Below are 12,502 nucleotides of genomic sequence, written 5' to 3' on the forward strand. Positions count from 1 at the left end.
AGCCAGAACAATGACTCAGACGAGCTCAGGTGTCTGCCCGGCGTCCACTGAGAAACGTGCAGCGCAGCGTTCTGCAGCAGAACATCAGTCCGCTACAAACGGAACAAACGACAACGTTCCTGCTGATCAAAGAGCCGCTGCGGACATTCACACACTCCTCACTTCTACACACTCCTGCCAGAGATGAGCTTCAGTAATGTCATGACCGTGACCTGCGCACGAGAGCTGAGGCTCACTTTCACGGGTTTCTCAGTGCATGTGTCAAGAGCAGCGTGTGCTGAAGAAGAAAATCCAAATTCTTGAAGAGCTGTCAGGCGGCTGATTACAATACTCATCAAATATTCACAGATTTTCGGAACAAATATTAAAAAATATTATTTAAAAAAACATAACATGAGAAGAAACAGCTCCAGAAACGCTTCTCTACGGAAGTGTGTCTTCTCCCATCTGCTCTTTATGTACTGGAGGCCTCTTTTGATTCTTAAAATACAACAAACGATTAATCCGCCAATCGTTGTCTCCATTACTCGATTAGTTGTTTGGTCTATTAAATGTCCATGAAGTCCTTGAATGTCCTATTTTGTCCACAACTCAAACATATTCAGCTTACTGTCACAGAGACTAGAAAATACTCAAAATTAAAAAGCTGCAAGAAAAGAACTTTTTTAATTACTCAGCCCAATTAATTGATTATTAAAATACTCTGTGATTAAATTAATAGCCTTAGTTGCTGCAGCTCTAATATATTTTGTACTTTTTTGAGTCAAGGCCAATGGAAAACGTCTCGCTCATGTACACCAGTGATGTGTAAACTATTCAGATGCAGGGAATCCCTTACATTTCTGTTTTAGGGCCAGTAGCACATCTTAAAAAGGACTTGCGAGCCAGTGCAGCTCTTCTCCCCTCTATTTTTCATTAATCAGCCAGCCTGCCAGCATTCCTGGGTCTCAGAGGAACCACGCTGTCCTACTGAACTTCAGATGAGCAGTGAATGTGCGTAGCAGAGCAAGAGTGGGCGTATGAAAGAGAGGGTGACAGAAAAAAATGAGTAAAAGGGGGGGAAAAAAATGCTTTTGCGCAGTTCGACGCTGCTTGAGCCAACCAGACAAGAGCAACTGGCAGCGAGGCCAGTGAACTAAGACAGAGAGAGCTCCTCTGTACTGACATCAACATGCCTCACACACCGACGGCTCAGACGCTGCAGCTGCTCTGTTCAGTGTGTGTGCATGTGTGTGTGCGCGCGCACTCAGCTCCCCGCCTATGGTTTGGAAGCGGAAAGCCGAGGGGAGGGGTGGAGTGACTCATCATAAGCAGGGAGGGATCAGACTGGAGGTCAGGGGTCAGAGGGAGAGCCCAGCCTCTCTGAGTCTAAACGAAGGCTCGGAAATAATCCCCCCCCTCGTTTCCTTACCAGGTTTGTAGTTCACTGCGCGTGTTTGTGTTGAGTTTCTGGCCCCAGCGTCTGCTAGACACCGGTTGCTGGCAAAACTCGCCACCTGGAGGGCCAAAACTCACTGTCAAACGTCAGCCGTACAGCCTAAGTGGGGATGACGCAAGGCTCTGCAATAAAAGCGGAGCGCAAGTCAAATTAATGGCAGAGCGGGGCTGCTCGCTGACAGCCGTGGCAGCTGCTATTACATAATGCTGTACATTGACACAGATCTTACGTTGCATGCTGCTGTTCAGACTGGTATTGTGCGTCAATTACACGGGCACCGTGGTTTTCATTAAGGCATTGTGCTCCGTCCATACAGACTCCCTTTGTGTTAGCGACTATTCATTTCAGCCGATGTACTCCCATTTCCAAACATACACGCCTGACACCATCCAACGCCTGCCATCGCCACCTCCGGCCCAAATCTAGATCAGAACTGTCGCAATAAAATATCACAAGCAAACATTAAAAGGGTCTAACTGAAATACATGCTGAACAACAGCAGCAGCAAGAAATCTGTGAAAAAACAGCTCATTAAGAGCGTGTCTAACAAAGCGTTAGCAGAGTTGATAGATAGATGTCTGATTCTGCCGGTCTCAGCTCCTCTGCCAGAGAATGTGGGCAGATACACTCATCAGCAGAAAGGCATCCTGCCAGCACAGCAGCAGCAGAGGCTGCGGCTCATCAGCTGGTTAACATCTTACCCAAATGACTTCACTTACCCAGAAAAGACATCACACCATGTTGCATTTAGAAACTTTCCTGAACTCTGATTCACACTTAAACAATCCCATCAATCACAAAGAAGAAGCACAGATACTATGAACTTGTGATGTCAGAAACAGCGGAAATACAGTTAAGATAGAGTGAAATAAGCTACTGAGATCTAAATATATCGACTTTATGTTTCCAGAGAGAAGTTCTTGGAGGCAGCCTCTAGTGGCCACTGTAGAAACTGCAGCGTCAACATTTGCATAATGGCTTCAACATGCTACATGCTGCATCCACATGCTGATTGAGACCTGGAAATCTTTGTGGCAGACTATCTGCACTCTTGACTGCGTTTCCAAAAAGTCTCAAAAGACACAAATAAACAGAGCGGTTGGTGGGACAGCTTCACAAATGCCACGCTACATGCTCTGTGATCCTTTCTGTGGAAAGTTACAGATTGCAGCTTTAAAAGCAACACTAACATCACAGTGTTCCCGTTCACTATGGCTGCATCTGCTCAAAGCCCCCAGAGTCCAAGCTCAGCATTATCTGTTGCAGCGGAGGCCAAAGGCACCATTAGGCATCCTTCCCGCTCTGTCCTACACACACACGCACACGCACACACACACCAGCGCTCTGAACCCCAAGTTTGGGCGCGCTGCCCAAAAACCTCAGAATGGGAATTGGAACCGCAGCGAGGGTCGAGCGTCACAGGAACTCGTCCCACAGAAATGCTCCAGCTGAAAATTCCTCATGTGTCACGACATGGAGCTCATGAGAAAAAAAAAAAAACACTATCAGCATGCTGTAAACAATGGCCACCGGGGGTCTGATGAGCTACTGTAACAGCAGCTCTGTGATTCCAGCTCAGCATAGTTTCTGGATATGCAGGAGAACGTTGACCTTCTGGTATTTGTCTTAGCTTCCACAAGGCCACAACAGTCCAGGGTTCACAGAAGAGGGAAGATTTTGCCAAATTATGTTGAAAAAGTTCTCCATTGGTAACACGTTGCACTCCTAAAACACTGTCGGATTCAGAGAAATCGTCTTTTGTTACTCCATACAAACCTTCAATAACCTGCCGTCTACATTTGCCACGCTACAACTCGACTGCTGGGAGTTTGGTCGAGACTTGGCCGTATTATGCTAGCGGTGGCTAACGTAGCCTCGAGCCTCTAGCCTGAAGCAGAGATGAGAAGCGGGCTAACAGAGCTCACTTTTTACCGCTTTTTTCACATACGCAGTCGTATTTCTCATGACTTCTGTGCACTTACCTTTTAAATGACTGCAGAAACCTTCTTGCAGAAACACACCGTGATATCAAAGACAAGTACTCACCTTCTCTTGTGCATGGCTAATACCTGCTAGCAAGTGAATTCATGTTATTTTGAAAAACGTGATTGCTGACTCGTACATCAGCCGTCATTCCTAAGACACTAGCATTGACAAAAAATAACAAAATGTTCAAAGAAGCTCGTCCTGTTTTTAGAGGTTGTAACAATAAATTCCATCAGACAACAGAAGCACTGTCCCACTGCCCTCAGGCCCTCCTGTTACAGGCCTCCCATGATCAAACCAGGGCACTCGGTTCCTTGCCAACCTAGCATTGCTCCAGAGCGCAGGGCTTAAAAGGTGATTAGGTACAGATTTGGTATCCCCTTCCTGTGTCGCCAAACGCTCTGACTCAGCTGACAGGAGTGCAAACGCCGCCCAGGAGGCTGTTTCCTGGACATCTGAACTCCATGCAGCGGCCAAGGTCGACTGTAGTAGTGCTTGGTGGAAACCCTGAGTCAGAGTGGGCACTGCACGCAGAGCCAGCCACCAGAGCGCACAAACCACAGAGCCTGACGTGACTAAAACAGCTATGTGAGCAACACATGCTTCTTCTAGCTGGTGTGCCGCATGTGCATCTGTTACTGCCAGGCGGGGAGGAGCAGCTCGACTCATAACCCCCTCAATTAGCAGCTTTGCAAGGGGGCTACTTATTATGCACCACTCATAATCTACAAAGCTCCCTGGTGTTCCCCTGCACAGCTGATTGTAGTCGGGGGCTTTCCAGTCTGCAAAACACAGCTGCCGGGGGAAACACAGCCGGCATGAAAAATGTCTGAATACACAGACAAAACTTACTTGGCCGTAGCGCAAAGAGGATTTGCATCGCAAAACAATGCTATAGCCTGTGTGACCCTTGTACCAAGATGTGGGTGGGAGGTGGGGGTGGGGGGGGACTCTAAAACTGCAGACTACAAACAAGCAGCACATACTGTACGTCTGCTCAACACGTATGAGATAAAAATCCAAAATACGCTTTCAACCCCCATCAGGCCTCTGGCATGACTGAGACCACATTCCAGAGCATCAGTCATGTGTCCAGTCTCAACAGAGAGGAGCTCTAATCTGCCACGGAGGGCTTTGTGGAAAAATCAAGTCCATATTAATCCGATTAGCTCCAAGGTGCAGAGCTCCAGGGAGGAATGATGTGTCGTAATGCATCGATGACATCTCTCTTCTGGGCCAAATCATGTGAGGAAAGAGCAGCGTGTTAGACGAGTGAATAGCGTCTCTGCAGACTCTGAGGTCAAAGGTCAGAGTCAGGATAAAGCTGAGAGATGAGTTTTGGACCTGTTGTCTCAGGGAAGCTTGACAATCCTGGTGAAGCGGAGGATTTAAGTTCAAGTCCAGCCCAAAAACGAGGTGAACATTTTACTATTTTTGTTTTTCAGTGCACAGCGTACACAGAGTGTGGCAGCTGCTGCGCTTTCTGGATACTCTCTGAATTACAAAACAAACAGGCCCAACGTTTACAGGCAAATGCGTGACGTTTATTCCCCGCAGATGCCGTAAATGACTGTAAGATGTAAATGTTGCAGCCACAGGTAATTTCGATGTTTGAGTGTGCCTCCATACCTTTCTTGTACTTGTGGATGGGGAGTTTCTTTAGCTGATCCTTGCGCAGGCGGCTCCTCCGGGCCCGGTGTCGATCCTGGACAAACTTGGTGATCTATGAAACGTGAAAAAAAAAGAGAAACATGTCAAATTCTTTAAAAATCAGTAAACAAAACACACACACACCTTTCTTGTCCAGGTACTGAGTCCAAAAAAAGTGTGATTTCTGTCACCCAAGCGACACTGTTGCATTATGGTTTTGAGCCCAAATTGGATGGCAGACTTCAGCCTGCCGCTGTAATGTTACTTCCAGTGGCATGCTGAAGTCTGGTACCTGACAAAAAGCCAATTTGGACCCAAAATGTTCTTCATCTAAATAAGCAGAAATCTCAAAGTGAGTGGTTTTTGTGTTGTGAATTCTCAGGTGGCAAAAATATCAAAGCATTTTCTAGATTTAAGTATCATAAAATCATTATCTTGTACCCTTTTACTTTGAGTTAAAACCAAGGTGTCTTAAATTCAACCTACCATGAAAACAACGATGAGGATGAGGCAGATTCCCACGATGATGAGGAAGGGGATCAGGTAGTACTCCAGCGGCAGGCTGAAGTCTGGCATGAGGACCACGTGTCCCCTGGAAAAACAAGCACAGCCATTGTCAGGTGCAGGCGGGTATGACAAACACCCAGACAGGCTGCACTACAGCAGCAGCAGCTCCCGTAAGAAAAAACATGATAGCATTTCACACTGTTAATTAACATGAGGTACAGCGCTCTACTTCTTTTCACAGAGCTCCCTCTGCAGCAGACATCTCTGCAGCAGCCGAACGTCTAACAACCAATTTGGTCCACAGTGACAAAACTCTGCCAATGCCATGTTTGGTGTTCATTCCTCTGCAAAAGGCTTGGGAATAACCCCCATGTATCTGGATGGTATCTGACAGGCACCACACACACACACACACACACACACACACACACACACACACCAGCTGACTTAAAAGTGGAGACATAGTATTGTAATGACGTGATAGTCTCTGGGCTCCTCTGACAGGCTGAGAGTTTTCATTACCACCTCAGCGGCAGTGACAACACATCACAGGATAAATCCTCTGTCTTGATATATTACAGTGCACGCTGCAGGCATTATTATTCTACAACGGTATTAGATTCAACTCATACGGTAAAGCTGGGAAGCAAAGAAAGGCCAGACAGGTTTGAGTTAAAAAAAAAAAAAAAAAAGCCATCTCTTCACAGCGTACCAATGAAAGAAGTGTGAAAAGCTCAGAGTGAGGAATAAAAAGCTGCTTCCAGTTCTACTGATGGGTAGACGAGTGAGATTTAGGTTTAGACTTACCCCTTGTCATACGTGTAGTCTTCTTTCAGAGAGTTGGCAGTCTCCTCGCTCACGAACACAGAGGGAATATCTATCTGCTTCATAACATCCACTGAAAATAGAAACAAAAAACCCCAGTCTGGATTAACGTATCACGGAGGATCAATGCTGGACATTGATCGACCTTGAAAAACTAAAGGAGGATTGTTTGTTGCACTCTGAGAAACAGTTGTTCAGATGTCTCATCATATGATAGCCTTCACTCAAGGTCCAACATTTTCTGGAGGTCTTCATCAAATGACAGAGTTTGTTGAGCTTTCGGCGTTCTTTTTTTCTGAAAAACTGAAGAGCTGCAACAATTAGTTGATTAATCAATCATCTGATTGACAGAGAATTAATGAGCAATTGTTTTGATAACCACTTCATTATTTTTGAAGCAAAAATGTTCAAAAACAGACAAAAAAAACTGGGAAAACGTGAATCTTTGCAGGTTTTCTTGGTTATCTTTGGGTTTTGGACCGTTCATCAGTCAAAACAAGCGACTTGAAAAGGTCAACTCGGGACATTTTTGACCAGAACTGATGGAGAATATAATCCTCAGATTAATTTATAATAGAGTATTCATTAGCTGCAGCCCTAGAGGGTCATTAGATGCTGTTGGACCATCTGACAACCACTTTGGTTGAAGCTTGCTGACACCTTCAGTGACCTGAAGTGTGCAAAACATCAGCTTGTGACATCTTCTCTCCTCTTAAAAACACAAACCAGGGCAACATGGATTATTTATGACTGTGCTGCACCCAAACAGTAGGTGAGACGTTAGTGAAAGAAAACCCCAGACACCATCATATCACAAAAGTAGGCTAGAGCAGGGATAGCATGAGTTCATAGGCAGGGAGTGCTACGGCGCTGCAGGGCATCACATCCTGCATCGAGTACATCGAGTGACTTTAAATGAACTTCTGACTGTAAGACTGTGCAGCTTTCCCTCAGGGTCAGGGATAAAAACAAAAGCACATCATCTGTCAACACAGACACATAATCAAGCAGCTGTGCAAGATGCTAAACGCTGATGTGTTAATGTGTAAGGAGGAGGTGCTGGTGGTCACTTACGATCATTGGATCCCATGCTAATTAAGTCATCGGAGTCCACATTGTGAACAATGGCTGCCTTGTACCCGGCTTTCTGGGCATTGAGGACCTGCGAGGAGACAAAACATTTATGCACCGATCATCTGATAAATCCCCTTCAGTGCCAACACCTGGAGATTATAAAGCATGCTAACATCAGCTGCTACGAGGAGACTAAAAACAGCCCTAAGTGAAGGTGGTGTGTGTAATGTGACCAAATCTGATTTCCACGGTGGGACACAGTCGCATCAAACTACATTAAACATAACAGAGAAATGGAAACCAGCTGTGGTTAGAAAGGAGAGCTGAGAGGCCTTCAGCTCACTGCGCCGAAGCGTCTGCAAGGTACAGTCTATTCACCGACATTAGCCTTACAAATGCACCGCTGCCACTTAAAGGATGCTCTCCACTGCTGATGTGAACTAAACGATGATGGAGCCTTGCAAACTGGATTCCCAGAAGGACAATAAATACTGCAGTTTTCAGTCTGCAAGCATCTTAATTACAACAGCAGTGTGAGAGCACAGCCCAGACAACACATAAAGGAACTCAAGAGAAAGTGCGAGAGACGAGATGGCTGGATTGAATGCCCAAACAGCTCGCTCCTCCATGATGAACACTGACCAGGCTGAGTGAGCTGTGGGGCAGAGCGGGCTCAAACTCAGTAAAGATGTTCTTTTATAGGAAGGTATGAGAAACGCTGAAAGTCTGCCCTCTGGTTTGTTTTCCTCATTTAAAATCCACCTCACATTCTGACCTGCTGCACCTCTTCCTGTTTAGATGTGCTGCAGTTTCTTATCTTATACGACAAAGGTCACAGGTTTTGATCCCCACAAAAGGCCAAGCATCCCGGAACAAACCACCTGAGGCCAGACCTGCTCATTCATGACGCATTGAGATTATCTGATAAGAATAATTTAAGACACAAACTGTAATCCAAATACAAATGTCACCACTAAAAAAAAAAAAAAAAAAGAAGACGAAGACAGGAAGTTGCTGTCACTCCCAGAGAGACTGGAAGGTCAAAACAACAACAGAAGAAGTAACAAATGTTCACAAAAAATCCTTTTTTTTCCATTTTTGCAGCGGCATTTAGAGAACTATCGAGTATCGTTCAGAAGTTTAACAACAGCAGTACTCACTGTTCCAGTCGTGTGCTTTTCTATGCGTGCTTGTGTGTGTGTGTGTGTGTGTGTGTGTGTGTGTGTGTGTGTGTGTGTGTGTGTGCGTGTGTGTGTTAAACGTGTTTAAGCTGTTGTGTAAACATGCCACCATGTCACGGTCATTAATCATACCTCTTCAGAAAAAGGTCAAGGCCTCACTGCTGCATAGAAACTGCTTTCACCCAAGTGTAACTTGTTTACTGTGTGTGTGTGTGTGTGTGTGTGTGTGTGTGTGTGTGTGTGTGTGGAGCTGTTATCCTCTAAAAGGCAATTTATTTTTCTTTTCATATCTGTCAACACTTACAATACAAACTGGAATTCACCAAAGCAGCAGTCCGGGCTGTGTCGCAGTGTGCATCAAGGCTCAATTATGACGGTCTTAAGGTGCGGTGCAAAGTGTCAGCGGCAGTTTTCTCTAAGCGAAAAAGCCCAGAAACATACGTCCAATCTTACAGAACACAATAGGAGGTGAAAAAATTTTGCAATACAGTTGTGTCGTAAATGGGATCGTGATTACATAAATACAATGAGAGCGCAAACTGCACCACAAATAAACAAAGTGATCAAATCCTGGGGATCTTATTCAGTGTATGTGTGGCTGTTTTATTAATGACTATAATATTTGACTTTAGGTATTAATGTGTGAAACAAGAAGCATGAATCCGCCATCAGAAACGCCAGAGGATATGACCAAAAACCCTGTAAAATTAGTCATTTTGTAAATGCGGGCTGTGCAGTCAGTTGCAGTTACCGTCGACAGTTTTCACTTAAAGCAAAGATGAAACAGCATTTCCAGAGTTTCTAGCTTCCATATCGTGATGTATTTCCCAGTGAAACAGGACAGGCAAGCAGCCATAACATAACAAATAACAGACATAACAAATATGGAGGATTACAGTGATTCAGCGGTGGATGCTAGCCTCCATTCAATCATAAAGGACGACTCGCTACCTTCATAACGGCCGTTAATGGAGCAGAAACAGAATGAAACTGCTTGCTTTGGTTTTATAGGAAGAAAGCATGATTAGAGTTGATAAAAAAAGACAAAGAATTTGTTTTTCTATTTTCCTTGGCATATATTTTTTAATAGGTGCACAATATGACCGAGGATGTGATCTAAAATGGCTAAAGGGGCATTTTTCATTTCATCCCAACTTCCACTGCAGGATGTGCTTTCATTAAAACGCTATGCTGAAGACACTGAAAAGGGATTTTAACAGGGATCTTTCCAGAGGGCCACGTGTGCCGCGTGGTGGATGCAGGGGAAACTGATGTAATGAGGATCTCTCTCTTCTTGGCTCTGACACAGTATCGAGGCTACGGTATCCTGTATTGCCATTGTTGTGGCTGATCACTCACAGCAGATGTGGTGGAGGAAATAGGATGTGACAAAATAATCGTTGAATGAATCATTATGTGTTTGTACGCAGACGGAGAGACTTTGGATAGTCGATGTTTCCTCTGAGATTGAAGGGAAAAACAATTTGCATCGGATCACGTAAACGTCTCTCAAACTCCTGCATCAAACTGACGGGAGCGGCGGCGGCGATCCTCCAGAATCGGCGCCGATACTTCTACCAGGTATAATGTCGCCAACAAAAATACATTCTATAGTGCCGAACGAGTGGATTCAGTCTGTTATAGCATCCAACAAAGTTCTGCTACAAAACAAATCAGCCCCCAAAACTTTAACCCAGTAACACTGCTGTTTCTCCAATCAGTGAGAACAACACCAAACCTTGACGGGCTGCGATTCAGATGTCTTTAACAGGCTAAGATGTGAAACGTTAGGACATGTCTCGTGCAACAGAACATTCTTTCCCTATTATCAACAGTAAGCATCACAGTTGGGTATCAGTTCCTGAGAATCAAAGCTTCTTTTTTTAGCCAGCATTTTGTCACCATTTCTGCAAAATGTAGGAAAGTACTGCTGAAACAGAAGCAAGTAAGACGAGTTGAAGTATAGTGGATACACAGAAAAAAAACAACCAGGAGGCACTGAGCACCACAGATTGATAATATTTAACAGAAGTGCTAGAACTGAAAGTTGATCGTCCTCCGTTGAACCACTGTGACCAGAAGCCACTGAGGAAATGCTGATGTTAATTATCAGTCAGGGCATGTGCCACCCTCCTGTGGTAAATTAACACCCGACCCAAAGCCAGACAGCGAGAGTGAGACCGTGATGAGTGGCAGTGCGAGAAAAAAAAAAAAAAAAAATCAGTTGAGTCTGAGTCACACTGAAAGATCTGAAAGTCATCTGCTCTGTTAAATAACAGACGGGGGTCGCTCACACTGACCTGAGTGCAGCGTGTTAGCCCAGCAGCTCGGACAGGCCTCTTTATACCTGCACTGTACTCTGTTAGGATGCAAGGAAATCCATTTAGACCTGCGAGGGGTGAACAGCCTGAGTCTGTGTGTGTGTGTGTGTGTGTGTGTGTGTGTGTGCGTGTGTAGACGCTAAAGCAGAACAGCCCTGTCTTTTGTCTGTTCCTTGTCATTGTAATTTTATGCACGGGCATACGTGAAGCAGTGTGTACGGCAGCCGCAGCATTGTGGTCCCATGTGTTTGCTTGTGAGGGTGTATTGTGTGGAGGTATCAATGGCTGCTGTGTGCGGCTCAAGGCAGGCCTTCTGGATAAGCAACAGGCACACAAAATACCACGTCTGGAAGTGTGTGCGTGTGGTGTGTTTGGAGGGATGGAAAGTGAGCTAGGTTGAGGACATTTCTGTCTTGCTTGAGAAGACTGAGATTGCAAGACATCACTGACTTATGAGTGTTTTTGACATTTTCTGAACTAAATCACTGATCAAAGAAAAGGGTACTGATGATCTTGATAACAGAGGAGGGCAACATGGCCTTAATATGACTTTAACTTCAGCTGCATATTTGATTCGTCACTCTCTTCTTCTTGCTTTTCGCCCGTTTCATCCCTTCTTGACGGTGACTGAGCTTGAACTCTTTCTCTATTAAAATTTAACAACGTGCTGCTCTGTTTAATTCCCACAAAGCAAACATACGTGACAATCAATGTGTGCTAATTGACCTGACACTTCTCATCTCATGGTCATTACGGTTATTACGGCTGCATATCAGCCTCCGATGCCTTTGTTGTACGATGTAGCTTCTCCGCTCTTATTCTCTTCCGGTTAATGTTATCAAACCTCTGCTACACAAAGTTGTTAATTTATTAGAAACCAGCTCATCCCAGTGATGTCAAACTTCCATCATATTAAGATTTAAACTGGTATAAACTAAACTTTGGTGAGGGTGTGAGACATGAAAAATGATCCAGGAAGCCCAGTTCATGCTTTTAAACATGTATCAGACACCAAAATACTTCAACTATTTTCTCTTTCATCACGATGATGGTGAGTCAACAGTGGACGTGTGGCGATAACGCCTCGCCGTCACGACCAAGAACGCTGTTTTTTCACGCAGGGCCCAATCTACAACTTCTGGCAATGATTCATTTGATACATCAAACCCCGCTTATATATCATTCCACGTAGGATAAATCAAACATTGCAGTGTTTGACTTGCGTAGTGCAGTTTGCATCATGTTACACCTTGACAGCTTGTTGGAAATCAAGTCATGCAAATAGGGAACTACTGTAACAGCTGCCACAAGCCAAATGTTGACCAGTTTCGGCTAATACGGGTCATTAGAGAAGCAGCAACCAATCATCATTTGGACGTCATGCTTCACTTATTATTAATAATTTACTTTATTATCTACTTAGCTGTTAAAATAATCAAGTGCAGCTGCCGCCTGTAGAGAGCAGAGAAGTCTGCTCCGCTGCCAGGTGTTAACTCTGAGCACGCTGGCTGCTCTGCAGC

The 12,502-nt window shown here is 44.8% G+C and overlaps 1 protein-coding gene across 1 annotated transcript in view; it reads right to left on the reverse strand.

The window, feature by feature from the left end:
* The window catches only part of rnf13 (ring finger protein 13), a 40,504-nt gene that overhangs the window by 3,666 nt on the left and 24,336 nt on the right, over window positions 1–12,502 (reverse strand). Inside the window, exons 5-8 of the mRNA XM_076725786.1 lie at window positions 7,481–7,568; window positions 6,389–6,479; window positions 5,561–5,666; window positions 5,054–5,147 (exon numbers count right to left, since the gene is read on the reverse strand). Coding sequence (XP_076581901.1) covers window positions 5,054–5,147; window positions 5,561–5,666; window positions 6,389–6,479; window positions 7,481–7,568 — 379 coding nt within the window. The remainder of the gene's footprint in view (window positions 1–5,053; window positions 5,148–5,560; window positions 5,667–6,388; window positions 6,480–7,480; window positions 7,569–12,502) is intronic.

This window comes from Chaetodon auriga, chromosome 3, assembly GCF_051107435.1.
Source record: "Chaetodon auriga isolate fChaAug3 chromosome 3, fChaAug3.hap1, whole genome shotgun sequence".
In the NCBI taxonomy this organism is placed as follows: Eukaryota; Metazoa; Chordata; class Actinopteri; order Chaetodontiformes; family Chaetodontidae; genus Chaetodon; species Chaetodon auriga.